Raw genomic sequence first — 13,010 nt, 5'->3', positions numbered from 1 at the left:
TAAATTGTAGGCACCTTTATTCAGTTTCCTTCACACCACAGAATGCTTTTTTATTTATTTCCTAAATCCTGTCATTCCCACGTGATCACGTATCCTCCCACTCACGTTTTCTATACACACACACAGGAAAAAATGCTATCTGAAATGCACGAACACATTCACTTATAGGTCATGAATCAACAGGCACAAGGCCAGTTCAAGCTTGATGTAACATTCAAGGTTTTATTCAGTCTTTACATACAGTACACCAGTCAGAAATATACAGTGAACCTTCAACGAAGGTCTGTTACATACATCATAAAATCTGCGGTCAGAAACCACGGATTTTCCGATGAAGGTTGCAAAGCGTGAGCGTGTTTGAGTGTGTAGTCCATCGTTCCCGTTTTCAGTCCATGATTGTACATCCGTACAGATGTCACAGATAACCGTAGAAGCTATGCTGAAGAATGGCAGGTTCCTTGGGCTAAAATCTTTGACTATTTTCTCTATCAGATTCCGTAAATATTGATCACCACTACAGGATGCCAAATATTGGCCACACTTGACATTACTCCCTCCACTCCATCGACACCGCTCAGGTTTCATCCCTCTCACTGAAACATCGGCGTTTACAGACACACGTCATGACGTAAAGGTGATCTGGTCTGAGCTCATGAGGTGCTGATGTTGGAGGAGAAGTGAGAAGGTGAGAGTGAGCCTGAGGTATGTTCTTCATCTGTCCCACTGGTTTATAACCTCCCCTCTCTTCCACTCAAAACTCAGCAGTTTGTAATTTGCTGAAATTTCAGAGAGATAAATCTGTGTGTTGTAATCTCATGCATGATCCAGCGACCATTAGGTGGAGAGAGAGAGAGAGAGAGGCAGAGGAGGAGGGATTCACGGTGGCTATTTGGTCAAATCCGGATGGCAGTTTTAAATTTCACTCTGCCTGGATCTGCCACTCAGCGTAATTAGATGAAGTAATCACAACTGATATCATGACAGATTAGTGAGAGGTCCGCTCATGAACCCACAAATGGTTATAATCTAGCTGTCAGGACAGCAGCACCAGTACGAGGCGGGACCAGAGGGAGGGAGGGAAGGAGCATGTTATTTCACAATAAAATAAAAATTGAAGCTGAACATCAGGATAAAGGAGCTTCATAACTTAAATTTCTCTCATTCCATTAAACACAGTGAAAAGCTTTCCATTTGAAACAAGATGTCTAATTTTCAATTTAAATGCAAAAACGACTTCAATGCCTCACTGACTGATTGACGTATGAATGTGATTAATCTGGGCCCGTGAGTGCACATTGTACTCCTTCGAAATACTGTGCCACGAATTCTTTTCTTTGTTTAAACTATGGCTTTTTAGTTTGTAATAAGTAAGAAGCCCTTTAATGTATAAGGGGGGCATTTTCAAAACTGGCTCAGGGGCCACCTACCAGCCCTTTGGATCGGCTACATAATGTGATTATTAAGTTAATCTTGGGTCCTTCTGGCAGCAGAATAAAGAGTAATGTAGGAGTTCATTGAGCTCTGTGTTAATGAATGAAGCAGCTCACTTACATGCTGCGTTCCTGAGAGTCAAATTGTTTGCTACTGTTCTGCGGTATGAATGAGCTGGAGAGATTATATCATGACCGGCTATAGGACCTTTACAAAACGGGCTCCTTTTGTATGTAACAGTCAAGAGCTTGATTTTTAAGGAGACCTGTGTTGCTACATGACCTGTGGTTTGTGGGCAGTAGTGTGCTGGACAGAAGGGAATGTCTGTGAACCAATGATTTCGGTCGAACCTCAGTAGCACCAGCAGCTAATTCTCTCGGGTCGGTTCTACAGTACAAATGGAAAGGATGCTGACACTATAAAAGCATTCTTGAGTGTAGAAAAGCTGTAAAACATCAGCATTGTTTTCTCTCCTGAGTCTTCTGTCTGTGCACTGTAGCCCGATATGTTGTCCACAGGGAGCTCCACTGAGGGTGTAATCATATTACATTAAAACACTGTTAATTGTAGGTTCATTGTGCTGGGCGCTAAACCCTGGAATGTTCTGGCGTCTGACATCTAGTGGTGCCAGTGTTTTACCTGTAGGCTGATATTCCCGTGTACCCTGTGTTTTACACATTTGAGAGACTGCCTTATCAATCAAAACATCTTCTACAACTAATTATAAATGTGCAAATTTCTTAAAGTAAAAGATTTACTGTATACAGCGTTTTTTAAACTCTTTTGGGAATTGAAACTAGAATGTAGTAGGTAGTTTTAACTTCACTGAGTTGGTGTTGTCTGCCTGGCTCTGTACCGTCTGCTGAAAAACTGGGTAGTTAATATACACACTTGGCATCGAGACATAATAGCTTCACTCCATAGTTTGGACTAAAAAAAAAACTCTTTCTTTAAAGATTCCGTTGAAGAAAACATAGAAACATGCTTATTCTAGCCATTACACATGCAGTTAAAAAATCTTTGAAAATGAATTAAACTTTGCATATCACTTTGGCAAGGGAGGAAATATATTTTTCTGCTAGTCTTATATTGCAACACTCTACCCTTGGTTTCACACATTTAAAAAAAAACTTTTGTTCTTCACATAGAAAAAACATCTTTCTTTTTTGACATGTCACTGCACAAAAAGAGCAACAGACAACAAAATGAATCCACAAGTCAAAAAAGATAAGCAAATAAGAAAAAAAAGTTGCATAATTCATTTCACATTGACAAATAGAAAAGCAGACTGTGGAGAGTGGTGGACTGCTGGAAGAACTGGTTCCACTGACGCTACAACTGGAGTGAGTCCCTAATGAACCTTGGATAAATGTAAACCGAAGAAAACCAGGACACATTTATGGCCTTCTACGTCCTCACGCTGTGTGTGTGTGTTTGTGTTTCTGACCTGAATGAAACCAGACACAACGACAGAATCCAAGAACACGGAGCTGAACTCAAACTGTTCCTACATTCAGATCCGACTGTACGTTGAACATGTGTGCGCACCATTCAGTAAAAATAGAGCTCACACCAGCCCTAACCTGTGCTCTGTGGAGATTAGATCAGTTCAGTCCTGCTCTCTGACTCCCAGCAGGAGCTTCATATAGTACAGGACATCGGCTTGGCTCTTAAGCTCAAGGTCAGTGTTTAAGCTTTCGCTAGAAGCACGCTCACAGCAGTATAGAGGATGGCCAAGGGTTAGCTCAACCTCTATTATTAGGCATTCTGACATGCTCTGTCAGCGTATTTGTCCTTCTGGGTGCATACAGTAAGTAGACTACACCGATCCCCCTGGACCCATTCAAGCCCTCAGGGGAGACTAAATCTGGGGATAATCACCTGTAAGAATCACAGAGATTATGGCAGTGGGAGTGAATGGAGAAACAGAGTTGCTTCTACTACATCAGCTGTTGCTGCAGCTGAAAGACCAACTGTAGCTCTGGCTACTGGTTTATGGTGTTTAGAGTTAGTGCTTAATGCCATGTAATGTCAGGGCATTTAAACAGCAGCATCAGTGGTTATGGTATGACAAGTATTTTTCTTTAGAAAAAAAAACTGTTTACATGTGCTCCAGATTTAGTTAGTATGAAATGCGACAAATAAATCTTGACAATATATATACAGTGGGGTCGTGATAATGTCACTTATTTTTCTCTAAAGAGATCAATGTTTTAAGAAATGTAAGCTGCAGTTTATTTAAACACTGGGGCTGACTTTTCATCCTTTTCACTGTGCAGCAATTAACGCTGTAGTAGCGGAGAATTAATTAATGTACCTATGATGTGGTGTAATATCTCTGCCGTTGGGTTAATGCGTTTATTAACAGTATCATTAAAGTAAATGAGAAAGTAGAACAGTGCCCCTCTTGAAACCGACCACTCAAACGTGGCAGTGAGAAGCTGCTGCAGTGCTGAGCTGTGTAAGGCCATTCAGTTTGCAGGTTCTTTGTTGTTACACTTAAATGTCAAGACTAAAGCACAGACCACTGACCTGCTGCATGATTATTTGTGGATTTTCTATTATTGGTGAGGTGATAAGTGACAGTGTAACTGTAGCTAACAGCTCCAAAATCTTGATCTCTGTAACAAGATCAAAGAGCATGGACTGTTTTAAACAGACAAAATGTGGCTTGAACTGCTTTGTGCTTGTGTCTGCTTGTCACATGAACGAAACTGCATTCTCAGTTACATGTCAGAGGAAATGTATTTTCTTACACAACGGTAGCAGTGCATGATAGTAGGTAACATTTCTATTTTCCACCAGCTGTTTGGTTGGGTTCAGGCAGCAAAACTACTTGGTCAGGTTTAAGACTTGATTATACTCCTTTAAAATGAGCCTAAAGTCTGACACCATTAGCTGTTTACAATCAATTTCTTTAAGAAATGCACTAAACTTGAAACACATCGGTGTTTTGAACGTTTTACTGTTCTTCAGGATTCAGTAGAACAACATTGTACTGAACTCTGCACAAAGCAGTTTTACTTCACGTGAATGCTCATGTGATGGTGGATCTTAAAAGTACAACACTGGCCTTTAGAAAATATCATCTTAAACAACAACTTTAAAGCTTTTATCTTTCATTTTCTGGGTTACTAGGGGGGTGATGAGTCCCACCTTATCTGTAGTTAGAAAGTTTAAAAGGCAGTTGGAAAGCCATAGAATAAATGACAAAGATATGGAGATCAGAAACGTATTCATAATAAACCACAAAATGCATAAGGGTGAAAATACATTTCCTTTAAAACATAAGTGAGAAGGCAGGTCAGTTGGGTTGGAATGTAATTCTTAGGAGGCAGAGCCACCAGGTCTATGGATTGTCTTTATGTCTGGTTTCATAGACTCAGTCTGTTAGCTCCATGTTTTACGTCATGCGCTTGTGCATGTCTGTGTCCAGAAACACCTTCATCCCAGAATGTTCCTTCAGTCTACCACTCTTTCACCAAGTCTGCATTAATCAAGGTGCAACACGCTCTGTCATCTTTTTCTGTTTCTTTCAAGTCATTCTCTTACTTTTCTCTTACATTGCATGCATGCTGAAATCCAGTCTGGAAAGAAATGCAAAATGAAAGCCACTGAGAATCAAAAACACAACTGTCCTTAGAGAGTAACTACTCCTCGGCTACGCAGCTTGATCATTCAAAAAACATGGTGTCGTGTAAACATGCCTTTATCAAATGGCTCACAGGCCTTAATTGCCTGAAGCTGTGCAGCTGATTTTGAAGAAAGCCAAGGCTCCCTGTAGAAAACACACACATGGTGTGTTTAACAGCTGCATTGCTCTGCATTTTAAATGCAGTTAAGTAACAAATGCATCTAAGTTTTCCCTACGGAGTTGCAAATAAGGAAAAAAAATCAGCTGCACATCCTCAAAAGCATTTCCTAACAAAGCTCGCAAACTTGTCCCTTCCCACCCCGTACATGACATTAATCAGTTCCATCAGTGAGAAATGCTTTAAACTAAGCAAAAATGAAAAAAAGACAGACAGTTTATACATTTGAAAAAACAGCAACATGATCTCCCAACCAACCCGCCCGCAAAGATAAATAAATCTATTTGGATATACTCTAAATGGATAAATAATATTACCATGATATACTCTATGTAACTTTTTAACAATAATTAAATATCTTAAGGATGGCACCATCGCTTTCTGAAAAAAAATTATAACTCATATTGATGTATTATATAAAATTTGTTTAAAGTTGTAATAAAGTGATCTTCCTCTTCTACAATCTCTCATTCTCTTTAGCTCGTCTCTCTGTTCCCTCCTCCTTTGTGTTTGCACATGACAAAGGAGGGAAGTTTGGTTTGTGCTTCAGCAGAGACTGACGTTAACCAACTGCGTGTCCATTTGTTCATTAGTTCCTCTCCAAAGTTTACGCAGCAGGAGAGCAGCGACGGTCATTACTGTCATTCGAAGCCCCCGGGGTCTAAATAGCTGCCAGCCACCGAGCAGAGAGCGAGAGATGGGGGAGAGGAAAGCGGAAAGTGTTTATGGTACTCGCCGTGTTTGTGTTAAAATCATCTTTTGCCAAGAGACAAAACATAAACATCGTCAGTCTTTTTCTCTCGGTTTTGGCTTGTGACGATGTTCCAGCAGAGGCAAGACACAGTCGGGAGGCAGCTCCTTCTCTCCTGGATTCTCTCTCTTGGATTCTCAGGCGAAGAGAGGAAGCGAAAGAAAAACGTTCCCTCTCAATTCCCCCTCCTCGCTTGCTTCATGTGTTTTCCCAGAGCATGTTGTCTCCCTCCTCCTCCCCCTCGCTCCCAAACTTGCCGTCACTTCTCTAGAGTCTGTCACGGCTTTGACAGTTCTTCCGTTCCTCTTTTTAATGACACTGCTGCTCATTCTCCCCGTCCCATCCCCTATCCTGTCCTCCCTTTTTCACTGAGGCTGACACAGTCCAGAAGAAAAGCACCATGGGAAGCATCAAACGCCGCTGTCGTCTTCCAATATCGCCAAAGAACACAAAACAGCCTCTTATCCGTTCTCCTCTCTCCACCCCTCTTCTTCTTCTCATCTCTAGTTTTTCCATCTCCAACCCTGTGGGGATTTAATTCTTTAAGAAGTGAAGGGCAGTGAAGAAGGTAATTAGTTAAAAAAGACAAAAGTATAAAATGGCAGTTGGAATATCTCCTCATGAGATCATAACGTCTTAATTATGTTCGAGCAAAACTTTTTGTCCTCTTTTCTGCTCTGTAATTTTCTTTATCCTCCCACCTCTCTTGACTCAAAGTCGCAGAGCTGGAGGTTTGGTCTTTTTACATTCTGTTTCACTCCTTCATTACAGAGGAGAGGTCATCTTGTTTGACCTCCACACCATCTTCATTAAATTAAAATCATAATTAATTCATTCTCTCTCTTGCACATTCATCCCACTCCTTTTTTTTCTTCTCTTCATCTTCAGACGTAGGCTGATTCGCTGGACTGAGTGCGTCCCAGGTTGGGCGGCTGGGAAAGATGCGCCATGTCCTTCTTCCTGATCTCACAGATAGACTTCCTGCGGGCCTGGACGCCCCTGATGGCCGCCTTGATCTTGCGCCAGCCCAGGTGGTTGAGCTCGGCCAGGTTGAGCACCACGCAGATGCCGCTCACCGCAAACATGAACACCAGGAAAACCGTTTTTTCCGTGGGCCGGGACACGTAGCACTCCACCTCTTTGAGACATGGGTAGCGGTCGCACTCGAAAATCCCAGGCACGCTGAAGCCATAGAGGAAGTACTGGCCTGCCAAGAAGCCGATCTCCAGTGCATTTCTGAACACCACCTGAATGATGTAGAAGCGGGAGATCCCTTCTTGCCGGCGAACTTTGGAGCTCTTTCCGTGGGTGAGGCCCCGCGGGGCGTTGGGGATCTCCTTCACCTCCAGGCAGTCAGGTTCTTCCTTCCCTCCTCCACCGTCACCGCCGTGCTGAACCAGAATTCCATTTATGTTGCGAAGCTTTCGTGCTCCGTCCCTTCCGCCGTAGTCCCTCTCCATGATGGGATAGAGGAAAGAGTAGCGCCGGTCTCTCTGCTTGGCCGACTGGTGGACAGAGTAGGTGATGAAGCAGAGGCTGGGTGTGCACACCAGTATGATCTGGAAGACCCAGTAGCGGATGTGTGAAATGGGGAAGGCTTTGTCATAGCAGGCCTGGTTGCAGCCCGGCTGCAGAGTGTTACAGATGAACATGGTCTGCTCATCCTCGTACACCGTCTCCCCCACGATGGCCACGATCAGGATGCGGAAGATCACCACTACTGTCAGCAGGATTCTGGAGGAGAAGCAGAAAGACGAATGGGGTTAATGATCACAGACTTAGAATGATCTGCTGTGTTAGAAACGGTGAGATGTCCTGAGATGTCCTTCACAGCAGAGGCTCTACAGATGTGCTGAGTGTAAGAGGAGACTAAGAGAGAGCAGGAAAGAGGATTAAAAAGATAAATGAACTGAGACAGGATGAATGCAAATGTACAGAACAGAAATTTTCTTCATCTGGAATATTGTATCATCAGCTAAAAAAAAGGGAAAATGCACAAAGCAATGATATGCAAAAGTCCTAAGCGGTGTTGTCACTAGTCGTGGCCCTGATAGCAGTCTCGGGACCACTTTTTGAAGGTCTCCGTTTGGATTCGGATGTTTCTTCAGTCTTGTCTTGGTCTCTGATAAAGAGGACATTTATTTAAATGCAGGAAAAACCCTGATGCACTGTATATTTCAGAGCACTAGTTCCCTATATGTTGACTTCATGGCTATGGGCTTGAATTGCACATCAGCCTTTGAAACATGAAAAAGAAGATAGAATTAGCAAGAAAATATAAGAAAAATCTGATAAAGGATACAAAGCATGGATGAAAAGAAGTCTGAGAGGAGGGATTTAAAACTGAAATCATAGCAGGGGGCTTAAGAAAGAGCTGTGAACTCCTTAATCAGAAAGAGAAGTGAGGGAGGAGTCCAGGAACTGTACTAATGAGAGAGAGGGACATTGTGTCACCGTGAAGTCACTGCTCCTCCCGATAAGAACCAGAGAAGAAGAGCGCTCCACGTCTCATTTATCAGCCAGAATAAACACTCTGGAAGAAGAGCAGTTATGAGTGGAGCGTTGATGTGTCTCAGCCTGTCACCTGTGATTCAACTCCAAGCGTGTGTGCCTGTGTGTGTTTGTTTTGAGAGACAAAAAGAGGTAATGACATATCTCTTTGTCTAATTTTAGTGCCTTCTGCATCATTAGGCTCAGTTAGCATGGCAACCGCACTTCAGACTGACTAAAGTTGGAGCTGTGATTGATTTCTACAATATCCACACACACACCAACACGGCATAATGTCCCAGTTTTGGGCTTTGTTATAAACAATACGCACATTCTCTCTCTAAGCTTTCAGTTCCCCCGAGCAACAGGTGAAGCTGAGGTGAGGCCTGTTTGCAGATTAGGTACTATTTCAGTGTGGGGTGTGGTGAGACACAGAGATTATTGTTCCTGAAACGGACTCACTGTGTGCGTGTGTATAATGCGTGTCTATCTGAGAATATGTTTACAGGAGCTGACCGGGCATATCTGTACACTTAGTGTGTGTACGTGTTTCCATGATGTTACACACACGCACAGGATGGACTGCAGTTTCATATTCCTCCCCTGGTTCTGTTTTACTTTCCTGCAGACATCTTTCTCTTTGTTCTTTCCTTACTTTATTCATCTCTCATTTATTTTTCAGATCACAGACCAAGCATGCACTTGAGATAGCAGGCTTTTTGCAGCCTGCGCAGCCCGGCGGCTATCTTGCGCTGTAATCTGTGACAAAACTACATCTGGAACAAGGCTGCAGACTGCAGACAGGCTGAATATTACTATTAATCTGTTGATTGATTGTTGCTTTGCAGTTCAGTCACACAAATAGGAGGTAGTTAGACTGAGTTCTGCGGAAGATCATCTCTCACTAATCACCGCTATTTATATTAATGATAATCTCATAAATAACGCTGTGATAAATTGCTGTCATTACTTCACATGAACCCAGAGGACATGCCATTACTGAAGCCCATCAAAATCTGACCTCATTACATTTATCATGGATTTATGGGTTTTGTGTGCATACAGGTCAATAGATTGTGAAATATAAAAATAGCTTTGGAGGCAGTGCTCATGGACAGTCCACTATGATGCAGGAAGACTAACTCATGCGTGAGGAAAAAGGCTTCACAAATGTTTCAGAGCTTCACTGTAAACAGTTGGTGTGTCGTAAATGTGCTTTAGACTTTAATAGGGTAGTGTTAACCCCATTAATTTTACATGTTGCTTTCATGTGTGAAAAGGTTCCCTATATAAGTCCCTGAGGCAATCTGCTTACGTACACATTTCAACACAACACTTTCTATAAAGCTCAAGTGAGAGTTAAAGAGGTCACAAGCAGTAAAAACACATAGATGATTGGAATATCCTGATGTGAGTGCATATGGAAGAAAACAGTAACAATATGCAAGGTGGTAACACTCTTAAGTGCTTCTCCTTGAACACAAGAATGTGGTACAGGAGGAGATTGACTCAAAAGTGAGTTTTCTGCGAGTTTTACAAGCCTGTAATTTTCAAGAAAAACTGATATGACATCAATTTGCAATATTAGGCATTTGCTGTCCTCATAAATAACAAGAAAACATTTTATTTTTGTGAAAAAAAGAAATTACACAAAACAAAAATACAATAGAATAGAAAAAAACATTCAAACCAAATCCATACCTTAAAATAATGTCTGAAAACGTGTAGGATTATGTTTAACTTATTCGCTCCTGTTTCCTGTTTGCATCAAACCTTATACTTTTATGCCTCTTTAGAAATTCCAAGAACACATTTACTGTTCCACATTAGTCTATATTTAAAGCCATGTTTGTTTTGTATTCTGTTTAGAATTGTTTTACAGTTGTACTCATTTTGAGATCCTCATCCACACTATTCCGAGTTTACCCCATAAATGGTGATTGAACCACCCATGGTGGAACATTGCAATATGTGCCTCATCAGCAGCGCCCAGATACCAAATGTCACAAGAGCATTACAGCTGTAGACATAACAGTCCAGTCATGTTTGAAGTGAGGATCTTCATAACAGATAGACTGTGTATGTAAAAGACTGAATTTCTTCAACAGATAAATCTAAGATCTCTAAGGGGGACAGTGTTGCCGGCCACATTGCCTCATATGGGTAGATACCGTATATCACTGAATCTTGGGGGTGCAGTCATACATATTTATATGCACACATATGGTATTGAATTCCCTTTTAAAGCGATTGCATTTAGAAGCGAACCACCATCCCGGTTATGAGACTTATCTTAGTTTTGATCATACTGAGATGTGGTGGAGCACAGAGAAATCTGGTTATTCATGTATACATTATAAATACTAGTATCCCGGGTACTGATAACCGTGTGCTATTTACAACCTGTGATGTTTACGACACAAAACAACAATTTAATCTGACTTTCCTGTAACTGTGAGCCTGGCATTAAAATAATTTGACTGTGGATGTTGAACCACATTGGCTTATAGTGAGGCTTAGCACTATTAAATGTCAGCATCATGTTGCAGGTTAGACTTATCCCCCTTAATGTCAGCAAAGATAAACAAGAGTGACTGGAAATATTGAACATGTCCTGCACTCTGACCGGTATCAGGCTGTCACCACCAACATGTATATAGCCATAGCTTGTGACTGGTGGGATATGGTCTATGAGATGGTGTTCACTGACTACAAGTGAAGAGAAAATTTCTATATGAATAAGGGAACCTTTTACTAGCTGACAAAGTTAAATCATTCATAAGACCAGAGGAAACAAGCCTACGAACACGAGTTCTGTTACCACACCAGGCCTGTGCAGTTGGTTGATGAGATCAATACATGCAACAGTCTCCCAGTTTCTTTGAAGGATAAGAGCTTATCCCGGTTTCTGAAATCGGAATATGATCCTGACCGTAACTGTGATCCTTCAGTCCATGTGAAATTGAATTCTTGTTCAAAGAGCGTTGCTGACATTTTACACTGCAGCACTGGCTCATTGTGTAGTTAGATGATGTATTTTTATGACTTCAGTGGGTAAAAGCTCAGAAAATATCGGAGAAGACAACAACAAAGGCTACTTCGGCTTTTAAAAACAATTAGATAATCGGTCTTTGTGGACGTTATTAGGATGAGGCAGGGAATCCGGCGGGGACACCCACACCACTGCACCTTAGACACGACCGGATAATCATTAGATGGCATTTGGCCGTGTGAAGGGTAATCCACCAATCGCACAGTGGCTTTGCCAGTCTTGTGCGGCACAGATGTGGAGTCGAAGGGCACAGTTAATCCTTTCCAGAGTTCGACGGCGTGCGGTTCACATGTACCTCTCATCAAAACATCAGGTCACCAGTGATGGCCTCCAAAATGAAAAGTAAAAGACTTATTTCCAATCCGCCCACCTGTGATCAGCTAACATGTTGAGGGGGAGGCAGCAGAGGAGGGAGGGAGGAATAAAAGCGAAAAAAATGAAAATGCTTCTGCCCCCTGTAGTGACTCCATTAAGGAGCTTAGCGAGCAGAGAATCCACAATGCCAGAGTGAGAGTGTATTGCACTTATCATGCACACGTGCACGTAAACACATACATTGTGCTTCCACACACAGTCGTACCTATGCAACACAACCCACACACTGAGGGAAACTATTTGAACTTAAACTGAGCGCTAAGAGAAGACGTCAAATTGCTGTTGAAGATGAGTGAGTTCCAGACAGGGATAAAAAGATTATAAAGTCACCAAAAAACGCAGTGTGGCTCCGACATCTCCTTAAATTAAAAGAGAAACCTGCCAGTGCTGGGACGTAGAGCGAGAGATAGAGGAGGGTTAGTAAGGAAAACCAGCAATGGAGGGAATCTCATCATAGAGAATGAATTATATAATAGCTTCCACACGCAAACCCAGTTCTGTAATCTGTGGCTCGGCCAAGGGAGGATTCTTGCATTAGGTTTTTTTTTTTTTTTGTTAATGCCATCGAATAGCTTTAGATTATCGTACCCCACACAGCAGCCCCCACCTGTTTTTTCTCTCCTCTCTACGGCATCATTCTTTCTTTTTCCCTGTGATTTCCCAGAGCTCCTGCTCTGACCCTTCCTCAGTCTCTGTGATCCCAACGCCCCTTCAAAGTCCATCCAATTCACTCCCTAATTGTCTCTGAATACTCACATGGAAGCTGTTTCACCAAATTGTGCAGAGCCTTTTACACACTCTACTGGTGTTTCTGCTGAATTAATTACTGAAATAGCTAAAAATAATACTGGATTTCATTAAAATCAAGCAAAGCTGCTAAAAAAAATTGCTGGATGCAGCTTCTAAAATGTGTGTTCTATGTCACTGGTAATTGAATGCTTAACTAATAAAACACATTACAGACATATTTAGCACATATCTCAGCATGCTCACACCCTCTGTTCCCAGCAGACACTGTTTGTTGTTCCCTTTGACTAATACGTTTCCTGTGTTACCACACAGAATTGGTGATTATGTGAAAACATTATGCCAATTCCAA

General features: G+C 41.9%; 1 protein-coding gene across 1 annotated transcript in view; it reads right to left on the bottom strand.

Moving 5' to 3' along the window:
- Nucleotides 1-195: 195 nt before the first annotated feature.
- Nucleotides 196-13,010, bottom strand: part of LOC111566028 (gap junction delta-2 protein) — a 34,682-nt gene continuing 21,867 nt past the window's right edge. Inside the window, exon 2 of the mRNA XM_023266390.3 lies at nucleotides 196-7,728. Within this exon, the coding sequence (XP_023122158.1) occupies nucleotides 6,879-7,728 (850 nt within the window). The 3' untranslated portion in view covers nucleotides 196-6,878. The remainder of the gene's footprint in view (nucleotides 7,729-13,010) is intronic.

Source organism: Amphiprion ocellaris, chromosome 7, assembly GCF_022539595.1.
Source record: "Amphiprion ocellaris isolate individual 3 ecotype Okinawa chromosome 7, ASM2253959v1, whole genome shotgun sequence".
Classification (NCBI taxonomy): domain Eukaryota; kingdom Metazoa; phylum Chordata; class Actinopteri; family Pomacentridae; genus Amphiprion; species Amphiprion ocellaris.
Note: the sequence above shows the minus strand (reverse complement) of the source record. Positions and strands in the feature narration are given on the sequence as shown.